Source organism: Engystomops pustulosus, chromosome 6 (genome assembly GCF_040894005.1).
Source record: "Engystomops pustulosus chromosome 6, aEngPut4.maternal, whole genome shotgun sequence".
Taxonomy (NCBI): domain Eukaryota; kingdom Metazoa; phylum Chordata; class Amphibia; order Anura; family Leptodactylidae; genus Engystomops; species Engystomops pustulosus.
The window spans coordinates 10,716,861-10,744,099 of NC_092416.1; the positions used below are offsets into that span (position 1 = coordinate 10,716,861).

General features: G+C 46.4%; 1 protein-coding gene across 1 annotated transcript; it reads right to left on the reverse strand.

The window, feature by feature from the left end:
• Positions 1–3,067: 3,067 nt before the first annotated feature.
• Positions 3,068–22,766, reverse strand: LOC140065843 (sialic acid-binding Ig-like lectin 7). Its single transcript, XM_072113400.1, has 4 exons — positions 22,635–22,766; positions 21,382–21,762; positions 4,189–4,446; positions 3,068–3,210 (listed from the first exon to the last, which is right to left on the reverse strand). The coding sequence occupies exons 1-4, from the start codon at positions 22,705–22,707 to the stop codon at positions 3,068–3,070; spliced, it is 855 nt and encodes a 284-aa protein (XP_071969501.1). The 5' UTR covers positions 22,708–22,766.
• Positions 22,767–27,239: the final 4,473 nt, after the last annotated feature.

The following is a 27,239-nucleotide window of genomic DNA, read 5'->3' on the forward strand; positions in this document are numbered from 1 at the left end:
CCGCCTCAAGTCGTAGCCACTAATGACATATGCAGGAGTGTCTTTATGCCAAACTTCCATCTGGCAGGAAATCCAGACGGAGAATGCACATTGACCATAAATGATGCCGGGAAAGAAGACCAGGGAATGTATTTGAAGAAGGTAATAATAGTCTTGCAAATTTTGTGGAAAAAAATTCTCAACATAATAGTGACTGGTAAGTGGTTTTGCCTTTGGAGATATCAGTTTTATAATGTTTGAAGAGATCATGAAGCAAACTCCATTCTTAGTAAATTGATGTTAACTGCATCAGATCTAATGGGAATTTCTAAGGCACGGACTAGGCCACACATGAAGAGGTGAATCCCCGGTGGATAGCGGAGTAGTCTGAGTATGTATTTCTTATTCACGTATAGTGCTTATTGGACCGGTATTTGGTTCTGTAGGGTTTAAATGGATTTGCTCACCCAAAGTAAACAGTCTACGGAAAGAGATGACTTACTGACTGGCGCGTGATTGGGGGAGAAAACTCTTGCGTGGTAAGGGCTGTTAGAGTTCTATCCAATATCAGATATGGTGCACCACATATTCTTTTCCTCTTAAAAATGTATTCATACAAGCAACAGAACATTAATGAATGGTATACGAGTAAGGACACTACATGCTGGAATTAGAATAGTCTATAATACCACAAGGAAAAATATATGATGAATCTAACTCATGGTTTAAGCCTATAGATTGTCTGGGACACAAAAATACCATAATTTGAACAAAGTATGGGAAAAATAGAGCCCATATACAGTTTCATTCAACATTTATATAATATACCACCTATACCCTTGCTGTTAGAAAATAGCACATTCAGGTAAAAGAACTATAATTAAAGTGGTGATCCAAGAGTATCAATAAATTATGGACGGGCTAATTTGTGAGGTCATTTGCCTTAGAGCCGCGATAGTTAATCCTCAGCAGATGATCGTTGCATCTCCACCGGAAGTGAAGCAAAGTTCCCTGATAACCAAAATAAAAATCCATGTATAACACATTTGGTTGCCCTCTATAATAACATCACTTTTATTTTATAATATTGTCATTAACATTATGATAAAGAAAGAACACTTGTCGGATACACAATTTATTCTACTCTACAATTAGAAACTCACATCACCAGGTTTTATGCTTTTTTATGTCATTTTCTTATTTTTTTCTAAATTAAAAATTAAAATATAAAACATTAAGAATACAATATGAGATCAGACGGCCGTAAGAGTAGCTACCGGTTGGCATAGACCCCCTCTTCTTCTTCTATATTGACGTAGTCTTTATCAGAATCTTCATCATCTTCTGAATTCTGTACAATCTAAAAATTACCATAAAAAAAAAGCTAAAATCAATAACATAAAAGAGCACGTGATGGGCTGTAGTCAGTGGTTCTGAATGGAGCACGGTTCAAACACAGTTGTTCAGATAATAACAATTATCGCTATGGATGAGGCTGTGGAAGCGAAACCCTGGATGGGGAGATATTGGCTAACATGAAGTTTTATGCAAATTTCAAATGATGGAAATGTAAGTATAAATAAGTTTTGGAAATTTAAGATGAGCTACACCTTATATATTTATTGTGCTCTATAGAAAGGATGCTGAGAATCGAGAAAATGGGTTGAATAAGGATGGAGGAAGAAAATGCAGAGTGAAGTGTCTAAATGGTGACTTATTCTGCTCTGAAAATTTGATGTTAAAGCTCTCACTAGAGATTCATCTTCTTCTGAAAAAAAAGAGATCAGCATAGAACTGGAGCACAGTGATCCGGAAAATGCTTGGTGTGGATTGTTTTTTAAGAATTTGGTGCCAGGATTTGCCCAAAAATGATTATCGCTCCACCGTAGAGATACAGAAGGTGCTACACATAGGTTACATTCACATGCCCCCCCCCCCCAAATTTCAATGGCTCCTGGTCACTGCGCATCACCACACCGTGACCATTGCGGCCAATGCAAAGTATAGGACATGCACGGATGCTCTTCTGCCCGGTCCTGGCGATCACAGTGCCTTTGAGAATGAGCCCTTATAAGACTAATTCTTTTGAGAAATCCTTCTGCATATCACCCGGAAAGGATAGGTAACTACTATGTATAATGAGCATGATAGAGAATATAGGGCACCACAATTAAGCATCCAAACTTGGGAGAAATTAGCTAAAAAATGTGGTGTCAAAATCATCACCATACCCAATGATAAATTCCTAACGGATCGTAGTTTGCAAAATGGTTTCATTTGTTGGGGGTTTCCATTTATACGGTGGCAGGCCCAGGTCCCTAAAGCTTGCGCCATAGCATACTTATGGTTCAGGCTTTAGGAGGCTTCCAGAGCAATGGGGCAGCCAAATTTCGGGATCCCCAACTGCACTGCCAGTGGTCTGAAGACACATATACCTGACAGGATACTTTTGTGTCGTTCATGCCTTCACTTGCAGGACTCCTCATTGTCGGATCCTTGGTTTTAGCATCTTTATTATGTTCTGTGTTCCCCATTGTGTAGTTGTTTGGGGTCGCTGTTTTTTTTTCTTCTAATCTGGAAATTATGTAAATTGAACAAATTAATGGCAAGTAGAACTAGGTACATGTAGGGAATATTTAGGCCATAGAAAAGCATTGGATAATAAATATTACAAAATAAAGAACACCAGGATATCCCCATATAGGAACAGTGCTGCATCGGGAGCTTGGATGATCATTGTGCCTGTACTTTTATATAGATATTGGTCTGCAATGAATATACCTGCACCTTAAATAAAGTATCTGATTTAAAATACTGGGAGTAATGTGCTTGTACATTGCCCATGTGTACCTCACCTACTGTACCTACCCCTTATATACAGCCCCTGTATTTTATATAACAGAACCAAACAGAAAAACATCAAACTACATTATTGGGTTGTTGATCCAATGAGTCAGGAAGCAAATCTTTCCTACTTTGGAGTCCTTCTGAACATTAACACTATAGGATTATGTATATATTATATATTATGTTGGACTTGATAGGCCTGTGTCTTATTTCCACTTCATTTACTAGGATAGTAGGACTATCACACTAGGATGTACCTTTTGAAGGCAAAGACTGCACCGATAATAGAGAATACCAGGAAAGTGAGAATTCCTCCTCCAGTAAGAACAGGATTCATCCAACTATCGATTGGATTCCTCCTCCCGTAAGGACAGGTATTATTTACTATAAAATAAAACATAATCAGTAATTGTATTAGACCCCAACATGAGTGACTTCCATATGTCTTATTGAGGTATTAATGAACTAACATCTGAAAGAGACACTCAGGTTGGGAAAATACAACAACCTGAAAATTAACATCTTTGATCCATCAGCCAACGGAGACCATGGCATCTTTTAGGCTGAATGGGCTTTTTCTACCAGGTAAATACATTCACAGTGGGCTTATACCAATTCATAACACCCTGGTCTATCATCATAGCACATAGTCTATCATCTATTTTCCTCAGGTTGACATGAGACTGATAAGGAGTCAACCATTCCAACACCAAAGCAGAGTCTTAAGTCTGAGATGTCCACCTGAGCCCAGCAGACGTTGGGAGTAGAGATGAGCGAGTATACTTGTCCGAGTATACTGCTCGGTCGAGTATTAGCATACTCGGACCGGCTCGTTACTCGGATGAGTATTTCCCCTGCTCGCGATCGAGCATTAAATTAAGTGAAGAACAGGTGCAGGTGTTCGTGCGTGTCTTCCGATAGGTTCAGAGATACGCGCGCACATCTGCAAAGTGAAGAATAGAATTAAAACATTATAAACAGTGAATACAGGACCAAGTGCAGAACACATTGAAAGAACAATATTCTTCACACTGCAGATGTTCCGAACATCTCCGAACTTAGCGGGAGACACGCGCGGACACCCGCAAAGTGAAGAATAGTGTTATTTCACTGTGTTCTAACAAGCAAAACATCAGGAAACATCTGGAATATGTAATTAAGCACTGTGTTCTTTTACTGTTCTGTTTTAGCAAAAAAATGCTCGGGTCTCCCATTGACTTCAATGGGGCTCGTTATTCGAGACGAGCACTCGAGCGTCTGGAAAAGTTCGTCTCGAATAAGGAGCACCCGAGCATTTTAGTGCTCGCTCATCTCTAGTTGGGAGCCAATAGGTTTTTTCATTTTCCTGTTATAGTTACTTACCATATTCATAAAGAAGAATGGTATTTCCAGTTGTTGTGCCCTTGAAGTTTGTCATTTCACATGTGATGCTCTCCTGGTGATCATTACCAGATGGGGTAAATGTTATTGTAGATGAATTTTTCCAGATACCATCTACATTACTCTTCTTCCATTGGATGACTAAAGATGTTGTAGGACATTTCACAGGAGGAGAGCAGGTCACTGTGACGGCACCCCCAATATCTGTTTTCAGATCGGAAATGACTGGTGCTCCAAGATCTAAACAAGGAATTATGCATACTATATTATTAATTTAATGTCACAGAAACTACTATGATTTATATCATTGTTATTCATTGGCACCATAGTGGTTACATTAGAGGTACAGAGAAGGTTGCATAGGTTATAGCATTGACAGCGTCAAGCTGGTGACAGGGTGGTCCTTAGGGTCTAAACACCTATAATAGAAAACTTAGCCAATTTTAATCACAACAACTTCTTAGGACAGGAATAGGTAGTATCGTCAACTGGTAATTTGTATGTAGTCATGCCATGACGAGTCAAACACGAAAATCAAGTGCAAAATTGTGAAATATGTTACAAAGTGCTCTAGTGCATATCTTAGTCAAGACATCATGTAACCATTCTAATATTATGAGATCAGTTGTGTGACAACATACAGTTAGCCATAAAGTGTTTCCCCTGTCTACCATGAAAGGATACTCCCTATTCCTCTCCCATGAATTTTTTATGTGATATCCTCATCAACCCAAAGTAATTCACCTGTTATTATTCCATTTTTAACCTGTGTCGTGTTTTGTGTAAAATGATTGTTAAATAAAGAAATTTGTTGTGATTAAAATTGGCTAAGTTTTCTATTATAGGTGTTTAGACCCGATTGCCAATTCACGTGATGTGACCTATGTGGGAGATTTGGCCCGGTAGAGACCGTGGTAGCGGGGTGCTGTGATGCAGTTCAAGACAGTGACACCAGGATACAGTCCAAACAGGTCTTGCCTGCGTTTATTGCAGCAAAATAAACCAGTCTTTACATTCAGGTATTTGAGTAAACAAACAAAAACCTACCCGTCAGGGTGCTAAATATACTAGTAGGACACTAACTCACACTTATACAGAGATCACGTGGCTGCTCCAGACACAGAGGTCAGGGCTGTGTCCTCTCAGCCTCCTTCCACAGAGAGACAACACACTCCACTCTGCTGAGTCATTTTATGCAGCCTCATTAGTCTGCACTCATCACCTGTGTCCAAGGTGCTGGACAAACCCACCTCAGCACTAAGGCCTTGCATAGAAGCAAAACCTAGGGGAAACATACCGCCCATCCACAGTTAACCCCTTCAGTGTCTCACATACCCTCCCCCTCTGTTTGACCCTGTGGGGACGAACATTTTTGGCCATCAGACAGTGGGTACGGGATAGGGCATCGGCATTCCCATGCAGCTTTCCGGCTCGATGTTCCACCGTGAATTTAAAATTCTGGAGCATGAGGAACCACCTTGTGACCCTGGCGTTCCTCTCCTTGGCCTGACTCATCCAGGTTAGGGGAGAGTGATCAGTCACTAGTGTAAACTGCCGCCCTACCAAATAATACCTCAGGGATTCCAGAGCCCATTTGATCGCCAAGCACTCCCTCTCAACTATACTGTAGTTCTTTTCAGGAGGTGTGAGCTTGCGGCTCAGGAATGTTACAGGATGTTCCTCACCCCCCACTACTTGGGACAGGACAGCCCCCAAGCCCACGTCAGAAGCGTCAGTCTGTACAATAAAGGTCTTGGTGAAGTTAGGGGTGATCAGTACCGGTCCCTCACACAAAACCGTCTTAAGTCGCTGAAACGCCCCCTCAGCCTCTTCACTCCACTTTACCATCACCGCCCTGCTACCCTTAGTCAGGTCAGTCAGGGGTGCCGCTATTGTCGCAAAATCGGGGATAAATCGGCGATAATAGCCCACTATGCCCAGAAAAGCCCTCACTTGCTTCTTGCTCAAAGGTCGTGGCCACTGCTGGATCGCCTCTACTTTATTTACTTGGGGTTTGATGACCCCTCGCCCAATACGGTACCCCAGGTAACGGGCCTCTTCCAGACCCAGTGCACACTTTTGGGGGTTCGCTGTCAGCCCTGCTGCCCTCAGGGAGTCTACCACTGCTTGTACTTTGGCTAGATGACTCTCCCAGTCGTTACTATAGACTATGATGTCATCCAAGTAGGCCGAGGCATAACTCCGGTGAGGTTTTAGCACGAGATTAGAGATGAGCGAACACTAAAATGCTCGGGTACTCGTTATTCGAGACGAACTTTTCCCGATGCTCGAGTGCTCGTCTCGAATAACGAACCCCATTGAAGTCAATGGGAGACTCGAGCATTTTTCAAGGGGACCAAGGCTCTGCACAGGGAAGCTTGGCCAAACACCTGGGAACCTCAGAAAAGGATGGAAACACCACGGAAATGGACAGGAAACAGCAGGGGCAGCATGCATGGATGCCTCTGAGGCTGCCTAATCGCACCATTATGCCAAAATTATGGGCAACAGCATGGCCATGACAGAGTGACAGAATGAAGCTAGATAGCATCTAAAACATCCAATAATTGACCCTGACACTATAGGGGACGGCATGCAGAGGCAGCGGCAGCAGGCTAGAGAGTGGCATGGCGACATACCCTAATTGGACTCAGGCTTCAAACCAATGGGTGTCAGAGAGGAACCAAAGGAGGTGAGCAAGAAGCGCTCAAATAATATCGGTACATGATAAAAGTTTGCCAGTATATTTTGTGGATTACACAGCAGGGTGGCGACAAAGTTAACATGGAAGCCATGAAAACAACCCAAAATTCTGCCTGACACAGCTCGTTTGATAAGGGGACCATGTATGCTTACAGTTCATGCCAGTCGCTGCAGGCTAGTAGCTGAATACAGTTTAAAATAATAATAACCCTCATCCATAAAGCTCTGTATAATGCTGCACCCCCCTACCTCTCCTCTCTTATCTCAGTCTATCGCCCAACCCGTGCTCTTAGATCCGCCAGTGATCTTAGATTAACCTCTACCCTAGTGCGGACCTCCCACTCGCTTCTCCAAGACTTCTCTAGAGCTGCACCAATTCTATGGAATGCTCTGCCCCGGACTATCAGACTAATACCTAACCTCCAAAGTTTCAAACGTGCTCTTAAAACCCATTTCTTTAGGCAAGCCTATAACACTCATTAACTGCATGAAGTTTTAACTCTTCTACTAACCCGTCCTGTGTCGTCCTCCCATCTGTTATCCAGCAACCAACAGGCACCAGACTTCTCTGCAGTCCCATTCACCCTGGACCTGGTATATAAGATGACGGCTGAGTGGTTCAAGCGACAGCAATTCCATTTATTATATTTTTTTCTATTCCCTAAGAAGAATGGCTTGACCATTAAATATTCTTTTACCTCGTGTTACCCCATCATCTTCATAAACCGTAAGCTCTGGCGAGCAGGGACCTCACTCCTGTTGTTCCATACAAATGTTGTGCTCTGTTACATTACATTTGTATTTGTTTCCTATGATTTGTAAAGCGCTACAGAATATGATGACGCTATATAAATAAAGATTATTATTATTATTATTATGGAGGCAGTGAACTAGTAGTAGATTAAAGGTGCTGCAACTATGTTAGTTGGATCTTGGGATGGAGCTGGCGCTCTGCAGCCAGGCGAGCTTTCGCCAATCCAAGCCCCTGTCTCTAGGCTACTCCCCAAACAGCACTTCTAAGAACCTTTTGTATAAGATCAAGTGTAGTAGCGTTCTTATAAGTTTAGGATATGGCGGGTGAGGGGAATGTAAACAGATGCGCAAGAAGCGCTGAAATAATATCCCTAAATGGTAAAAGTTTGCAAGTATATTTTGTGGATTACACAGCAGGGTGGCGACAAAGTTAACAACTTTGATGTGGAATGCCCTGTAATAGCTCTTGGGCGGTGTGCCTTTTATCGCCTAGGCTCAGCAGTTTCAGCACCGCCTGCTGTCGCTTAGCGACGGCACTGCTGCTGTGCCTAGAGCTACCGACTGATGGCGCCATGCCCACGGATGGTAATTCGGAGGAGGAGGAGGTGGAGGAGGGGTGGGAGGAGGTATAGTAGGCCTTTGAGACCTGGACCGAGGTAGGCCCCGCAATTCTCTGCGTCGGCAGTATATGACCAGCCCCAGGGTCAGACTCGGTCCCAGCCTGCACCAAGTTAAGTGTAGTAGCGTTCTTATAAGTTTGGGATATGGCTGGTGAGGGGAATGTAAACAGATGCGCAAGAAGCGCATGATGCGCATGGAGCTGGCGCTCCGCTGCCAGGCGAGCTTTCGCCAATCCAAGCCCCTGTCTCTAGGCTACTCCCCAAACAGCACTTCTAAGAACCTTTTGTATAAGATCAAGTGTAGTAGCGTTCTTATAAGTTTAGGATATGCCGGGTGAGGGGAATGTAAACAGATGCGCAAGAAGCGCTGAAATAATATCCCTAAATGGTAAAAGTTTGCCAGTATATTTTGTGGATAACACAGCAGGGTGGCGACAAAGTTAACAACTTTGATGTGGAATCCATGAAAACAACCCAAATTTCTGCCTGACACACCTCGTTTGATAAAGGGACGATGTATGGAGGCAGCTATATGGACGACTTTTGGAGGTAGCAATGGAGACAACGTGTGGAGGCTGCTATGGAGACAATTTAATTTGGATAGTGCCTGTATGTGGCAGTCCCAAACATTTTTCAAACCAGAGGAGCAGGTAGGTGGCCCTCCAGTAAAATGGAATAGATTGAGTGCCTGTATGTGGCAGGCCCAAAAATTTTTCAAACCAGAGGAGCAGGTAGGTGGCCCTCCAGTAAAATGGAATAGATTGAGTGCCTGTATGTGGCAGTCCCAAAATTTTTTCAAACCAGAGGAGCAGGTAGGTGGCCCTCCAGTAAAATGGAATAGATTGAGTGCCTGTATGTGGCAGTCCCAAAAATGTTTCAAACCAGAGGAGCAGGTAGGTGGCCCTGCAGTAAAATGGAATAGATTGAGTGCCTGTATGTGGCAGTCCCAAAAATGTTTCAAACCAGAGGAGCAGGTAGGTGGCCCTCCAGTAAAATGGAATAGATTGAGTGCCTGTATGTGGCACTCACAAAAATTGTTTCAAACAGAGGACCGGGTAGGTGGCCCTCCAGAAAAATTAAATGCATGAAGTACTATAGCAAGAGCCAGTGGGCCCTGTCAAAAAATAGCCAGTTTCCTCTGCTTTACTGTACAAAGAGGAGGAGAAGGAGGAAAATGAGGAGGAGGAGGAATGGATCAATTATTCAGGTTGAGCTTCCTTCACCTGGTGGAGATTGGAAATTATGAGAAATCCAGGCTTTATTCATCTTAATAAGCGTCAGCCTGTCAGCGCTGTCAGTCGACAGGCGTGTACGCTTATCGGTGATGATGCCACCAGCTGCACTGAAAACCCGCTCGGACAAGACGCTAGCGGCAGGGCAGGCAAGAACCTCCAAGGCGTACAGCGCCAGTTCGTGCCACATGTCCAGCTTTGAAACCCAGTAGTTGTAGGGAGCTGTGTGATCATTTAGGACGATGGTATGGTCAGCTACGTACTCCCTCACCATCTTTCTGTAAAGATCAGCCCTACTCTGCCGAGACTGGGGACAGGTGACAGTGTCTTGCTGGGGTGACATAAAGCTGGCAAAAGCCTTGTAAAGCGTACCCTTGCCAGTGCTGGACAAGCTGCCTGCTCGCCTACTCTCCCTCGCTACTTGTCCCGCAGAACTACGCACTCTGCCGCTAGCGCTGTCAGAAGGGAAATACTGTTTCAGCTTGTGCACCAGGGCCTGCTGGTATTCATGCATTCTCACACTCCTTTCCTCTGCAGGGATGAGAGTGGAAAGATTTTGCTTGTACCGTGGGTCCAGGAGAGTGAACACCCAGTAATCGGTGCTGGAATAAATTCTTTGAACGCGAGGGTCACGGGATAGGCAGCCTAGCATGAAATCTGCCATATGCGCCAGAGTACCAACGCGTAAGAATTCACTCCCCTCACTGGCCTGACTGTCCATTTCCTCCTCCTCCAACTCCTCCAACTCCTCTTCTTCTGCCCATACACGCTGAACAGTAAAGGACTCAACAATGGTCCCCTCTTGTGTCTCGCCAACATTCTCCTCCTCTTCCTCCTCATCCTCCTCCACCTCCACCTCCTCCGATATGCGCTGAGAAACAGACCTGAGGGTGCTTTGGCTATCAACAAGGGAATATTCTTCCCCTGTCTCTTGTGACGAGCGCAAAGCTTCCGACTTCATGCTGACCAGAGAGTTTTTCAACAGGCCAAGCAGCGGGATGGTGAGGCTGATGATGGCGGCATCGCCACTGACCATCTGTGTTGACTCCTCAAAATTACTCAGCACCTGACAGATATCAGACATCCACGTCCACTCCTCATTGTAGACTTGAGGAAGCTGACTGACCTGACTACCAGTTCTGGTGGAAGTTGACATCTGGCAGTCTACAATCGCTCTGCGCTGCTGGTAAACTCTGGATAACATGGTCAGTGTTGAATTCCACCTCGTGGGCACGTCGCACAACAGTCGGTGAGCGGGCAGTTGGAGGCGGCGCTGCGCTGCCCTGAGAGTGGCAGCATCTGGGCTGGACTTCCTGAAATGCGCACAGATGCGGCGCACCTTCGTGAGCAAATCAGACAGATTGGGGTATGTCTTGAGGAAACGCTGAACTATCAGATTTAACACATGGGCCAGGCATGGCACATGTGTCAGTCTGCCGAGTTGCAGAGCCGCCACCAGGTTACGGCCGTTGTCACACACAACCATTCCCGGCTTGAGGTTCAGCGGTGCCAGCCACAGATCAGTCTGCGCCGTGATGCCCTGTAATAGCTCTTGGGCGGTGTGCCTTTTGTCGCCTAGGCTCAGCAGTTTGAGCACCGCCTGCTGTCGCTTAGCGACGGCACTGCTGCTGTGCCTAGAGCTACCGACTGATGGCGCCGTGCCCACGGATGGTAGTTCGGAGGAGGAGGTGGAGGAGGGGTGGGAGGAGGAGGAGGCATAGTAGGCCTGAAACACCTGGACCGAGGTAGGCCCCGCAATCCTCGGCGTCGGCAGTATATGAGCAGCCCCAGGGTCAGACTCGGTCCCAGCCTCCACCAAGTTAACCCAATGTGCCGTCAGCGATATATAGTGGCCCTGCCCGGCAGCACTCGTCCACGTGTCCGTAGTCAGGTGGACCTTGTCAGAAACGGCGTTGGTCAGGGCACGGATGATGTTGTCTGACACGTGCTGGTGCAGGGCTGGGACGGCACATCGGGAAAAGTAGTGGCGGCTGGGGACCGAATACCGAGGGGCGGCCGCCGCCATGAGGTTGCGAAAGGCCTCGGTCTCTACTAGCCTATAGGGCAGCATCTCCAGGCTAAGCAATCTGGAGATGTGCACATTAAGGGCTTGGGCGTGCGGGTGGGTTGCACTATATTTGCGTTTCCGCTCCAGCGTCTGGGGTATGGAGAGCTGAACGCTGGTGGATGCTGTGGAGGATCGTGGAGGCGACGATGGGGTTTTTGTGGCAGGGTCCTGGGCAGGGGGCTGACTAGCAGCTGACACAGGGGAAGGAGCAGTGGTGTGCACGGCCGGAGGTGAACGGGCTTGTTGCCACTGAGTGGGGTGTTTAGCATTCATATGCCTGCGCATACTGGTGGTAGTTAAGCTAGTAGTGGTGGAACCCCTGCTGAGCCTGGTTTGGCAAATGTTGCACACCACAGTCCGTCGGTCATCCGGTGTTTCCTTAAAGAACCTCCAGACTTCTGAAGATCTAGCCCTCGCCGCAAGAGCCCTCGCCACGGGAGCTTCACTAGTTGACACATTTGGCGCTGATGCACCAGCTCTGGCCCTGCCTCTCCGTCTGGCCCCACCACTGCCTCTTCCAACCTGTTCTGGTCGAGGACTCTCCTCCGTCTCAGAAGCACTGTGTTCACCCGGCCTCTCAACCCAGCTTGGGTCTGTCACCTCATCATCCTCCGATCCCTCAGTCTGCTCCCCCCTCGGACTTCCTGCCCTGACAACAACTTCCCCACTGTCTGACAACCGTGTCTCCTCATCGTCGGACACCTCTTTACACACTTCCACTACGTCAAGAAGGTCATCATCACCCACAGACTGTGACTGGTGGAAAACCTGGGCATCGGAAAATTGCTCAGCAGCAACCGGACAAGTGGTTTGTGACTGTGGGAAGGGTCCAGAAAACAGTTCCTCAGAGTATGCCGGTTCAAATGCCAAATTTTCCTGGGAGGGGGCAGACTGGGGGGGAGGAGGCTGAGGTGCAGGAGCTGGAGGAGTGGCGATTTCGGTGACATGGGTGGACTGCGTGGAAGACTGACTGGTGGTGGACAAATTGCTCGAAGCATTGTCAGCAATCCACGACATCACCTGTTAGCACTGTTCTGGCCTCAACAGTGCTCTACCACGAGTCCCAGTAACTTCAGACATAAACCTAGGGAGTGTAGCTCTGCGGCGTTCCCCTGCTCCCTCATCAGCAGGTGGTGTCTCACCCCGCCCAGGACCACGGCCTCTGACCCCTGCAGTAGTTGGACGCCCACGTCCCCGCCCTCGTCCTCTACCCCTAGCCCTCGGGTTAAACATTTTTAAAATGAGAGTTATAACTATTTTTTTTTTAACTTTTTTTTGTTTTTTTTTGTGTTTTTTGTTTTTTTTTGTGTTTTTTGTTTTTTTTTGAGTTTTTAAAACCAAACAATGCTATCCTATTGCTATGGCTATTTTCTAGCCAAGTATCAAAGCACACTACTATGCCAGATGAGATGATACTGAGTTAGTGCCTAATTGAAATCCAACCCCTACTAAATTTTCCCACTTCGGTCTTTGCTATGGATATGTGCGTCACTAAGCGCAGAACACAGCGGTCGCAAGTCTCACTACAAATTGCTCAGAATTGGCTAGTACATGCACTGCAGAAAGTACAGCCACCAGCAGATCAACCAGAAATCAAATATATAGAACGCTACTGTAGGCGTAAGTAAGCTCTTTGTATTCTCCTATGGCTATTTTCTAGCCAAGTATCAAAGCACACTACTATGCCAGATGAGATGACACTGAGTTAGTGCCTAATTGAAATCCAACCCCTACTAAATTTTCCCACTTCGGTCTTTGCTATGGATATGTGCGTCACTAAGCGCAGAACACAGCGGTCGCAAGTCTCACTACAAATTGCTCAGAATTGGCTAGTACATGCACTGCAGAAAGTACAGCCACCAGCAGATCAACCAGAAATCAAATATATAGAACGCTACTGTAGGCGTAAGTAAGCTCTTTGTATTCTCCTATGGCTATTTTCTAGCCAAGTATCAAAGCACACTACTATGCCAGATGAGATGACACTGAGTTAGTGCCTAATTGAAATCCAACCCCTACTAAATTTTCCCACTTCGGTCTTTGCTATGGATATGTGCGTCACTAAGCGCAGAACACAGCGGTCGCAAGTCTCACTACAAATTGCTCAGAATTGGCTAGTACATGCACTGCAGAAAGTACAGCCACCAGCAGATCAACCAGAAATCAAATATATAGAACGCTACTGTAGGCGTAAGTAAGCTCTTTGTATTCTCCTATGGCTATTTTCTAGCCAAGTATCAAAGCACACTACTATGCCAGATGAGATGACACTGAGTTAGTGCCTAATTGAAATCCAACCCCTACTAAATTTTCCCACTTCGGTCTTTGCTATGGATATGTGCGTCACTAAGCGCAGAACACAGCGGTCGCAAGTCTCACTACAAATTGCTCAGAATTGGCTAGTACATGCACTGCAGAAAGTACAGCCACCAGCAGATCAACCAGAAATCAAATATATAGAACGCTACTGTAGGCGTAAGTAAGCTCTTTGTATTCTCCTATGGCTATTTTCTAGCCAAGTATCAAAGCACACTACTATGCCAGATGAGATGACACTGAGTTAGTGCCTAATTGAAATCCAACCCCTACTAAATTTTCCCACTTCGGTCTTTGCTATGGATATGTGTGCCACTAAGAGCTAAACACAACGGTAGCAAGTCCCCCTGCTAATTCCTCACAAAATGGTACTAGATGCAAATTAAAATAAAAAAAGTAGAACGTTATTGTAGCCCTAAGAAGGGCTGTTGTGTTCTTTGAGAATCACTCCTGCCTAACAGTAAGCTAATAGAACACCCTAACGCTTTCCCTGACCAGCAGCAGCTCTCTCCCTAGCGGCATCCAGACACAGAATGATCCGAGCAGCGCGGGCAGCGGCTAGTCTATCCCAGGGTCACCTGATCTGGCCAGCCAACCACTGCTATCGACGTGTAAGGGTACCACGTCATGCTGGGTGGAGTGCAGAGTCTCCTGGCTTGTGATTGGCTCTGTTTCTGGCCGCCAAAAAGCAAAACGGCGGGAGCTGCCATTTTCTCGAGCGGGCGAAGTATTCGTCCGAGCAACAAGCAGTTTCGAGTACCCTAATGCTCGACCGAGCATCAAGCTCGGACGAGCATGTTCGCTCATCTCTACACGAGATCCATTAACCTCTGGAATGTGGCGGGAGCCCCATGTAGCCCAAAGGGGAGTACCACGTACTGAAAAAGGCCATCAGGGGTAACAAAAGCGGTCTTCTCTTTAGCCCTGTCAGTCAGGGGTACCTGCCAATACCCTTTCGTCAGGTCAAGGGTGGAGAAGAACCTAGCCTGTCCAAGTCGTTCTATCAACTCGTCAACCCTGGGCATGGGATAGGAGTCAAATTTGGACACCTCGTTCAACTTCCTAAAATCATTGCAGAACCGTAGGGAACCATCAGGTTTGGGAATCAACACAATAGGACTCGACCAGTCACTTTTAGATTCCTCGATAACCCCCAGGTCTAACATCTGCCTGACTTCTTCGGATATGGCAAGCCGGCGCGCTTCAGGGACCCGGTAGGGTTTTTGGTGTACCCGGATGTGGGGTTCGGTTATGATGTCATGCTTGATGACTGAAGTACGTCCCGGTAACTTAGAGAACACATCCACATTTCAGAGCACAAACTCCTTCGCTTCCTGAATCTGAGCCCTGGAGAGGGACTCCGAGATCCGTACTTCAGGCACACCTACCTCCGGTGTCCCCTTCTTGGAGACAGACGCCTTCTCTACTCCCATGGCCATCAGGGACTCTCTTTCCCTCCATGGCTTTAGGAGGTTCACGTGGTATATCTGTTCGGGTTTCCTCCTCCCCGGCTGAGATACCCTGTAGGTTACCTTCCCCACTCTCTCCATGACCTCATATGATCCTTGCCATTTGGCCAGGAACTTGCTCTCCATGGTGGGCACCAGAACTAGCACTCTGTCGCCTGGGTTAAAGGTCCTGAGTCTGGCTGACCTATTGTAGACCCTAGACTGGGCCTCTTGTGCCCTTGTCATGTGCTCCTTTACAAGGGGCATTACCGCCGCTATGCGGTCCTGCATAAGGGAGACGTGTTCTATCACACTACGGTGGGGAGTCCTCTCCTGTTCCCAGGTCTCCTTGGCTACATCCAGAAGCCCACGTGGGGAACGGCCATATAACAGCTCAAAGGGTGAGAAACCCGTGGAGGACTGGGGAACTTCCCGTATGGCAAACATCAAATAGGGCAACAAACAATCCGAGTCCTTCCCATCTTTGCTGACCACCCTCTTAACCATCCCCTTCAAGGTCTTATTAAACCTCTCGACCAGGCCATCTGTCTGAGGATGATACACAGAGGTGCGGAGCTGTTTTACCTGTACTAACTTGCACATCTCCTTCATTACCCTAGACATGAATGGGGTACCCTGGTCAGTCAAGATTTCCTTGGGGAGGCCTGTGCGGGAGAACACCTGGAACAGCTCCCTAGCAATATTTTTGGAGGAGGTGTTCCTTAATGGAATCGCCTCGGGATACCGCGTAGCGTAGTCCAGGATAACTAGGATGTATTGGTGCCCCCTGGAGGATTTGACTATGGGGCCAACCAGATCCATTGCAATCCGTTCAAAGGGCACTTCTATGATTGGTAGGGGGACCAAAGGACTCCTGAAGTGGGAGACCGGGGCAGTAAGTTGACACTCAGGGCAGGAGCTACAATACCGGTTTACCTCCTAGATTGGGGTACTACCAGTTGCTCAACCTCCTCACCCCGTATCTGGTCGACCCTGTACAACAGTTCCCCAATAATCACCATTCGGGGGTATATTTTATCAGCCCCTGGTATTTGGAGTACCCCATTTATCACCTTAACATTCTCCCGTGCCTTAACCAAGGTAGGGTCCTGTAGCTGTGCAGTCCCAAAATTTTCACGGGAAATCTCAAGGTCCAGCATGTCGGCCACCTCCTCGTGGCCCTCGACCTCACCAGCTAGGACCTCTAGGGGAGAGAATTCATCACATGGGGTCACCCCTACGGCTGGTGTGGGTACATCAGCCTCAAAGGGTTCAGGGGCCAAGGCCGGACATACCTGATGTCCATTATCTGCAACAGTACCTGAGGTGGGTCTTCGTCTCCAGAGGTCCCAAAACACCGGTAAGTCTCTGCCGATAATAGCCTCATGAAAAAGGGTCCCCACCACCCCCACTTCATGGGTAACAGTACCACAAGGGGTATGTAGGTTGATGACAGCAGTGGGATATTCGCGAGTGTCCCCATGTATACACAACACTCCCACTCTCCGCCCACTGTATAGTCCCGGATCAACCAAAGTTCCCCGCACCAGGGTGACCAGACTCCCCGAGTCTAGCAAGGCTTCCACTGTGTGACCACCGATTGTGACCATGCATACTTGGGGTTCTGTATCCGTGACTGACTCAGCCGCCAGAACTGGCCGGGCAAACAGTGACACTCGCCGGGTCTGGTTGCAGTCCATTGGCTCCACTGACAGTGGACAGTTGGCAGCAATATGGCCCATTTCATGGCACCGCCAGCACTGGATACGGCCATGACCTCTGTCACGAGCCTCACTGGGTTTCTGGGTATCCACGCCCCTCAATGAACCCCCTCCCAACCTGACATGTCTCCCCTTTTCCACAGTAGCAGTCTTACCAGCTGGTTTGGTGACCCTGTCACTGGCACTGCTTCGTGTCGGAGAGGTAAGTAGAAGGTCCTCCGTAGCCCGATACCTCTCTACTAGGGACACAAGCTCCTCAGCTTTTGTGGGACCGGCCTGTCCAACCCACCGTTGGAGCCGAGATGGCAGAGAATGGGTGAACTTGTCGAGGACCACTCTCTCTACCATCTGTGCGGGGGTGCAGTCCTCTGGTTGTAGCCACTTCCGGACAAGATGGATCAGGTCATGCATTTGGTAGCGTGGGGGTAATTTTTCTGAGTAAGCCCACTGGTGGACCCGGCTGGAGCGAACTTGAACGGTGACCCCAAGACGAGCCAGAATCTCCGCCTTTAGCTGGGGGTACTTACGGGCCTCCGTTTCACTCAGGTCGTAGTAAGCCTTCTGCGACTCGCCGGTCAGGAACGGTGCCAGGACATCTGCCCACTGCTCAGCCGGTAACTCCTCTCACTCAGCTACTCGCTCGAACACTGTGAGATACGCCTCCACGTCGTCGGTTGTCGCCATTTTTTGTAACGCCTTTTGTACTGCAGCCCGTGCGGAACGCTGGACAACCGGGTACCCTTGTAGACCAGTATGGGACCCCTCAGTAGTCGTCGCTCGCGGTGCTGCCATAATGCCAGAAAACTTCTCCATTATCAGCTGGAACATGGCTCGGGACTCTTCCTGTTGCTGGCGGGACCTCTCCTCCTGCAGCTGGAACATGGCTTGCTGCTGGCGGGACCTCTCCTCCTGCTGCTGGAGCATGGCTTGTTGCAGCTGCCGATTAGCCTGGGACTCTTCCTGCTGCTGCTGCCGATTAGCTCTGGCCTCCTCCTGCTGCTGGCGGGATCTCTCCTCCTGTTGCAGGAGCATGGCTTTAATAAAGTCCTCCATCTTGGCTTTATCCTGCAATTTGCCTGCTGTTTTCACCCAGGCCATGCAATGTTGCAGGATGTAGCAAGCCTTTCAGGTGTATGTCTTTTTGAACTGCCCGCAATCCAAAGCACCATATGTGGGAGATTTGGCCCGGTAGAGACCGTGGTAGCGGGGTGCTGTGATGCAGTTCAAGACAGTGACACCAAAGTACAGTCCAAACAGGTCTCGTCTGCGTTTATTGCAGCAAAATAAACCAGCCTTTACATTCAGGTATTTGAGTAAACAAACAAAAACCTACCCGTCAGGGTGCTAACTATACTAGTAGGACACTAACTCACACTTATACAGAGATCACGTGGCTGCTCCAGACACAGAGGTCAGGGCTGTGTCCTCTCAGCCTCCTTCCACAGAGAGACAACACACTCCACTCTGCTGAGTCATTTTATGCAGCCTCATTAGTCTGCACTCATCACCTGTGTCCAAGGTGCTGGACAAACCCACCTCAGCACTAAGGCCTTGCATAGAAGCAAAACCTAGGGGAAACATACCGCCCATCCACAGTTAACCCCTTCAGTGTCTCACACCTCATACAAAGCAAAAAGGGAATTATGATGTCACTTTATATACTAAATAATACATACTAAGTGTACTTAAACTTCATTATATTTCCTCTTTCTTTCCCTTTTTACGTAAGTAGCTTGTATATTGGTGGTCCTTAGGGTCTGTCCAGCCCAAAAGGACATCAGTAAAAAGAGGAAATAGACAAAAGTTGAGGATATAGGATGAAGCTTAAAGAGTTGCTTTATGAGCAGAAGTTAATTGCAATCTGAATCTTTTTCAGAAGTAGGTTTGAAGATTAAATTTGCAGTTTTGGGTGGTAGAGTCGAGTCTTAAGTGTCAAAATATGGAGGAAAGACATGAAGACAAAAGTCTTGTAAATGCTTTTGTCTAGATTCATGAAAAACAGATTTATAAAACTTTTAGGTGCAGGTTGCATTAGTTGGTGAGGTCCGGGAAGTAAGAAGACTCCCTATGGAGACTTTACCATTAAAAGCCACCTCTGCAGGCGCGTGGAAATTTTTAGCCATTGACTGGGGGATTTTGGCAAATGTGCAAATTCTTTTTCAGGATGAGGCAAGGAAAACAATGCCTCTTGACTACGGCGTGGGCTACTACCGGTGTGGATGTGGCGGAAAGGGGAAAACAATTGCAAGTGCTAGGAATACGCTAGTGCAGGGGTCAGGAACCTTTTTGGCTGAGAGAGCCATGAACGCCACATATTTAAAAATGTTATTCCGGAAGAGCCGTACCATGTGTACATGCCCCCCAGTAGATAGGTAGTCCCAGTGTCACGGGTGTCCCTGCTATCTAGGTCTTGGATCGCAGGCACGCCCATGCCCCTCTCTGTAGTGGCGCCCCTTTCCGAGCTCACTCAACCCACCACTTTCCGTCTCCCATCCTGGCTGGCCAGCACGTGCGCCGTCACTGGCGGATTTAAAGGGGCACTGCCCACTTTCACGGTACCTATAAGGACCGCGAAATTCCCCCAAGTAGACAGGCAGCCACAGCACATGCCCCCAAGTAGACAGGAAGCCACAGCACATGCCCCCAAGTAGACAGGTAGCCACAGCACACGCCCCCAGTATATAAGTATCTGCAGCACATACTCCTGTTACATAGGTATCCACAGCACATACTCCCAGTAGAAAGGTAGCCACAGCACATACTCCCAGTAGATAGGTAGTCACAGCAAAAAAAAAAAAACGAGTCTTCACTTACCAGCGCTCCATGCAGCCAGCTTCTCATCGCTCTTCTCTTCTCTTTGACCCAGGCGATGGTGTCTGGGTCATACAAAGGATGTAGGCTGCGGTAACATCACTGCCTGTGTTCAGTGATCAGTCTAAGAGACACACAGCAGCCATCACTATGTATTAGAGATCTGTCTGAGAGCCAGATGCAGCCAACAAAAGAGCCATATCTGGCTCCCGAGCCATAGGTTCCCTATCCCTGCGCTAGTGTCTGTGATAATTTCAGGGATTCTACACCAGAAGTCCTGATACATACCCCCCATGGTTTCGTTTTAATCCAACATCATGTCATTAGGCTTCCAGAAAGTCATGGTTGATGTTCAGGGGCTGCTTTACAATGTAGTAAATGTTTTCCTTACCCCATGATATAAAATGCATTTGAATATTTCCCAAAATACCACAGTGGAGTATCAATGGTTATAAGTCTCCACGTACCTGTGGAGTTGGCCTTAATTAGCTAATTTTCCATGAGGAGTCATCGTGCTTCTCCAACCAGACATTCATTTTTCTAAACCAGGTTCCTGAACTGTGCGACAAAATGTAATCTTATTGAAACTGCTCTGCCTACAGCTTGCAATCTGTTTCTTAAGGTAATCAAGAAGCAATGGCCAAAATGTATTAAAAATAGTCCAACATATTCAGAAAGAAAACTGGTGCAAACACTTTAATAAATGTGGGCCAATGTCTTTCAGAACAGACGAGAGAGAGTAATCAAAGTTATGCCTCCTGCACAGGATCAGATACATTCCATAGAAAATGAGCCATATGTCGATCGGGTCAGCCGGAAAGGACAGGTAACTACTATGTAGCTGCCAACTATGGGGCCCCACAATTAAAACTTGTTGTAATTTCTCCTTTAATGCTTTCCTGGAATGAAAAGTGTGACTTAACTAAAATTGTATATACCATAGCATATATATGGCACAGGCTTTAGGAGGCTTCCTGGATGATCTGGCAGCCATGTGTAGTGGACCATGTAGCAGGCAACTGCAGAAGACCCTTGGGGAGAAGACATAAATGAAACTTACAGCTTCTGCTTCTCGATAAAGCACTCTGCATAGAATCGAGGCAGCGGCAAGCACTTACATGCACCAGGAAGAAGAAGGTGAACTCCGGCGGACCTGAGCGGGGAAGCAACACATGTAGGATATCAGGCACACGCTCGTAGACTTCATCCTCGTCGGATATTCTGGATCGGGGATCGCGCAGGGACCGAGTAATTAAAAGTGCCCCATTGTGTAAGGGAAAAAAAAATCTCAAAATCCTCTGGGTATATTATGGCGCATAAGAGTTATTAACACATAATGTGACATCTCCCACATCCGAAAAAAGGGTTTCAGAATGGCTAAAAGTGCCTATACAGGGTTAAAATTTTAGATTGTCTTAAAGTTGTTTCACTTTGTTAGTTGTTATGATACATATGTGGTGTCCAGACCACGGCTATTTCTGACAATCGGTCGCTCACACTTACCATTCACTGTGATAGTGGTTCTCGTTTTTTGGCAATAATTATAATTTAACTGAGCATTTTTGCTGTCTTCATATCTGATATAATATTCCCCAGTGTCTTCTCTTTTGGCATGAGATATGGCCAGGGTGCAGTTTCCAGTATCCGGATTTCCCATCAGTTGGAAATTGTTATTGTCCACAGTAAAAGCTTTGTTATTAGTGGCCACATTAACATACTCAGAGCACGTCCCCCTCCTCCAGTATATGATAGAATTAGTGAATGTGTTGTTACCCCCAGCAGTGAAGGTACAAGGAATGGAGACACAGAGACCCTCCTGGACACTGACCCTAGAAGCCACAGTAATAGAATATCCCGGATCATGTATGACCTCACATGTGGAACCTGCAGGAGGAGAAAGGACAGAATTGTTTCAATGAAATATTCCCAGCGGAGGTCCCCTTTAATGAAATGTCCACAGCAGATGCCCCCTTAATGAAATATCCACAGCAGAGCCCCCTTTACTGAAATGTCAGAGGCCCCATTTAATGAAATGTTCACAGCAAATGCTCCTTTTAATGAAATATCCACAGCAGAGCCCCCTTTACTGAAATCTCAGAGGCCCCATTTAATGAAATGTCCACAGCAAATGCTCCTTTTAATGAAATATCCACAGCAGAGCCCCCTTTTAATGAAATGTCAGAGGCCCCATTTAATGAAATGTCCACAGCAAATGCTCCTTTTAATGAAATATCCACAGCAGAGCCCCCTTTAATGAAATGTCAACACAGCAGAGCCCCACTCTAAAGAAACGTCCACGGCAGAAGCATCCTTTAAAGAAATTTTCTAAACTGAAGCTCTTCTTAGTGAATTGTCAACAGCAGAGCTCCCCTATTAATGAAATGTCCACATCAGATGCTCCTCTTTGCATAATTGTCCACAGCAGAGATCCCCCCCTTTTAATGAAATGTACATAGCAGGGCCCTCTTTATAAAAATCTTGGATTCAGGTATGGGCCCTCAGAAGCCAAAGGACCCATACCGTCTATATAAAGATCCGCCATTGCCTAGAGCTGTATAGCATCATACATTGTCCATGCAGATCTGTTAGAAGAAGACAAGTTTCCCTAAGTTCTCTAATATATTGTTTATAAAAGAGTTTTCTAACCTGGACAATAGAGTTCACAATATTTAATCAGAGTGCATTTTCCTGCAGAATTAGGGATTATAAATATGGGTTTCATTACATTCTATAGGATACAATAGGTCTCTACTTACCTCTCCACAGCGGGGAGAGAATGATGGCTGTCAGTGCACTGCAGATGCTTCTACACGTCATCCCGACCTTCATGAGCTTCAAAATTACAAAAAGTTTTAGTGAATGTTTAGTAAACTTTCTTGTGCAGATTGAAGAAACATCATCATTTCTTGATTCTTAAATCTACTCATGTGTTTTATACCGTATCTCCACTTCCTGTGACATTACCGTAACATGTGACCTGATGGCAGGAAATTATGTACCTTATATAATGAATACATGAAGTGTTTACAGCGGACAAACATTAGGAAAAAATGCAATAACCTAACAATAGAGGTGACCGGTCCCATATACATACAATATTATAGAGGTGTCTAGTAGACACAGAATTGAGACAATTGTTGTATCTATACTGCCATTGTTTAGACACTGACCTTTCATAGAGGATATTGGGACACATTTACTTAGGGTCCGCACACGGCATTTCCGTTGGGTTTTCCGACTATTTCCGATTTGCGTCGCATTTAACAGTGGTTTGTGGCGCACTCAATCGGATTTTGGGCGCAATTGCGCCAACTTTCATGCAACAGAAATTGGGGGCGTGTCCGTCGGACAATCTAACTGATTCGGACTAAGCGCAGGATTTAAAATTCAAATTGTGTCGCAAGACATGCACTGACATTCACCGGAAAGAAGAAGGTGAACTCCGTTGGACGGGAAGCGACACATGCAGGATATCGGGTGCAGGATCTTAGTGAATCGCGCCGGACTTCATCCTCGTCGGATAATGCAACTCTTGGATTGTGACAGGACCAGGTAAGTAAATGTGCCCCAATGTGTATCAGGCTCCTCATGAGTTCTCCCTCTCCTTCTCACTCATCCAGCTCCCTGTGTCCCTCCTGTCCACTAACCTACCGGACCTGTGTACTGATGGTTCCACTCTTCATTCCTGGGTTGGGGGTCTTATTGCTAATAAATATAACACGATCCAGGTGGTTTGTAGTATTTTGACAGTATAGAGCATCTGTATAATAGACATGAAAAATAAAAAAGGTGACCACTGTATGGATATTGTCATCATGGACAATGCTCTCACTGCCACTGTTGAGCAGAACAGATGGTGTGGACAGGCTTGGTGATGGTAACAGTGGTGCTGCTGCCGGTGGTAGTGGTGTTGATGGTGTCACATCTCCACGTGGAAGAGATGTGGCCTTGTGATTTGGGAAATGGTGTAAGAGTCTGGTCAAACATAAACAGCAGTGGGAACCCCTAAATGATTCAAAGTATTTTTGGTGTTTCATCCACTGTAGCTCACGTTAACCCTGCAGTTGCCTGGTAATACATGAGTAATACATGCTAAGGTTGTTATGGATTTGGCCACACTTTATGCACTGGTAAAACAGCATTCGGATAAAAATATCTGCTGCATTCTATGAGAAAAAATTCCACGATGCAGAGACCCTGTGGGATAGTCTTTGTTTGTGGGTCCCTGGGCGTTGTGCGCAGTAGCAGGCGACATTATGGCTAACCTTAGCCCCCTATTATTTGCTCTGCCAGTTATCTGGGGCTTCATTACCACCACCTGGGGCTTCATTGTCCGAAAGTATCACTGTCTACCTACAGTCTCATCCTCCAATAAAAGTTCTTGGGAATTTTTGAACTCTATCTCTACTACTAGTGTAGGGGCAGGTGCATGGGCCACAGAATCCCAGCTAGGAGAGTCATTATACATTCATGACTTGTGGCTGAAATGGCTTCGCTAATGCGGTTGAGGTGAGGACTCTGCACTTCCAACAGAGGATGAGCATTGTGAAGATAATCCCATGGAAGTTGAGACACTGGTGGGCATGTAATTGATGAATGCCTCAACTTCATAAAAATAATTCAAGTTTTAAATAGCTTGAACCTGTCTGAAAAATGGTTCTAGAACCAAGGCTACAAAACTGGATGATTGGGTTCCTATGGCTTTCTGTATTTTGTATTTTTACAGCATCAAACTTGGTTTTGATGGCCGTGTCCCCCTCCCCCATTTTTTTAGTATATGGGTTCTTCATGCAGTGTCACACTGATACTGACATCTGGTTTGAAGGAACACTATTTTTGAGTGTCAAGTTCTGCTTTGTAGCAAGTGACAGCAAGATGGGTGCAGCATCAGGGGAGCAGCCTGAGGCTAGAGGCTCATGGCTCGCACACCCCAGAAATTCTGAACATACAACTCTCCCCAACAGCCCTGGTTTGTGGTGGTTGCCAGCGTCATCTTTAGTTGTTGTTAACAGCTCACAGCCTTAGTTGATGTGGGCATGAATTTGCTGGATTGTGTGTTCAGCAGGAATAACATTAGGAAGGTCAACTTTGATGGTTTCTATCCATGATTTGGGAAAAGGAGAGCTGAATGGATGGTGTCGACAGGCTTGGTGAGGGTGATTCTGCTAGTGGTGAGGGTGGTAAAGGTGGTGGCCGAGTCACATCCTCCTTTAGTGGGAAGGTCAATGGTCTTTGACTAGGGAGGTATTAGAACACACTGAGCCAACTGAAGCAGCAGCAGAAGCCTTAGATGTTTCCAGGCTTTATTGGTGACTCAGCCACTGTAGCTCATGGTTACTCTGTAGGTGCCTGGTCATTCATGAGGTGCCTAGATTTTTAAGGCTTTGGCCACACTTTATTGATTTGTGGTAAAAGAAGGCAGTGGACATATGTTCTGCCATCTGCATTTTGCATACATCCTCTGGGATGAACTTTGTTTTCTGGGTCCCTGGTTGCGGGCAGTAACAGGCAATGCTGTGGCTACAGGCTGGCCACCGCACCTTGGCCCCCTTTTGCATGTTCTTTTGGTTGCCTGGGGCTTCTTTATGTGGCTTATTAGGGTCTACCAGTACACGCTGTACACCCTGGCACCTGCTTGCACCAGATCTCAGATCGCCTCATGGTTGGTGCACCCTGGACTGGCACTATTTTTCCATGTAATTTACATACATTTCTCCTAAAATTTGTGTTACAGTCCCAGATAAAGAAGTTTAGAAAATATAACTCTTAACTCTATAACATTTCTATACTATTTTTACTAGTTCCTGCACACTCCGCTTTTTAATTAGGTTTTCACACTCTTGGTCTAAGTACATTTCACTTCCCCTTTTTCTATTCTAAATTATGAACCCCCCCCAGTGTTCAAGTTATCAGTTCTTGTCTGTTGTTCTCGTATCTGGACAGGTAGGAGCCCTTGACTATAGGAAAAAATTAATTTTACAATGGCTTAAACCTGCCTATAAATGGTTCTAGAATCAAGCCCACAAAACAGTAAACTGAATAGGTCCCTTATATTGGCTCTATGGCTTTATTTTTTTACATAAATGTATTAAACAGCATCAGGGTAAGTAGTTTTGATGGCCGAGCACCGCTCCCCCATTTTTAGTATATGGGTTCTTCACGCAGTGTTACACTGATGCTGACATCAGGTGACAGCAAGATGGAGGCAGCATCAAGGGAGCAGCCTGAGGCAAAAAGCTAAACTCGCCTCATGGCTTGCGCACCATAGAGGTTCTGAACCTAAAACTTCTTGACTCTCTCAACAGCCCTGGTTTGTGGTGGGTGCCAGCGTCATCTTTAGTTGCTGTTAACAGCTCAAGGCCATGGCTAGTTGCTATGAGCATTAATTTGCTGGATTGTTTGTTCAGCAGAAGTAAAATTAGGAACACCGACTCCTTTTTTAACCTCATGCACAAGTCTCAGCTACAAGCTCGAGTAAGTCCTGCACTTCTCCCATAGCTAAGCCACCTTCCATCTCACAGCACACAGCTCAGTTTGCTACAGCAAATCCTGTTGAAATCCTTTACTTTATACAGAAAACCTTCCAGTCTCAGTCTCAGACGGCTCTATCATCCATATAGATGTCTAGTGCTGGATGATAAATCTGTTGTAGTTTAGGACCCTCTCATCTTAATTGTCTCCTTTGTAGAACTAGATGTATGAGTGCCTGAAAACTATCTGAAACCCTACATACTAGAACCCTTTATAAATGTGACACAGACAGTTGTTTTAGTGCAAATTGTGACAATATTCTGTCATAGACTAATAAATCTCCCTATGTGAACACTTGCAAGGAATATATATTAGTCCAGCACGACTCACGCAAGGATTATATATTAGTCCAGGACACGATAAGGCAATACAATTACTCTTTATTCCCCCTATAAGGTTTACAAGCAGAGAATAAAGAAGAATTTTATTGCCTAATCGTGTCGTCCTGGACTAATGGATATATTCCTATCGAGTGTTCACATTGGGTCAGGCTCCGGACCACTAGAGGCTGTGGAGGAAGTCATTGGGTGAGAGCCGGGCGTAGAGGCACACATTGGGGGTCATTTACCAAGGGCCCGATTCGCGTTTTCCCGATGTGTTACCCGAATATTTCCGATTTGCGCATTTAAAAAAAAAATTGTGTCGCGAAAATTTCACTCACCTTCATCCTGGGTAGGCCGGTGTATTTCGAGGCATTCCAGCGGACTTCGGCGCAGCAGCGCCACCTGGTGGACGGTGGAGGAACTGCCTTGATGAATCCCGGCCGGACCCGAATCCACCGCTGGATCGCGAACGGACTGGGTAAGTAAATCTGCCCCATTGAGAACTTT

Excerpts from the sequence above, each read along its gene's own strand:
- LOC140065843 (XM_072113400.1), bottom strand. The coding sequence starts at position 22,707 with ATGAAGGTCGGGATGACGTGTAGAAGCATCTGCAGTGCACTGACAGCC. Across the intron at positions 4,447-21,381 it reads AACCACTATCACAGTGAATG|ATCTTGGAGCACCAGTCATT; the intron begins GTAAGTGTGAGC and ends TTCCTTGTTTAG. Across the intron at positions 3,211-4,188 it reads CATTCTTCTTTATGAATATG|TAAATAATACCTGTCCTTAC; the intron begins GTAAGTAACTAT and ends TTTATTTTATAG.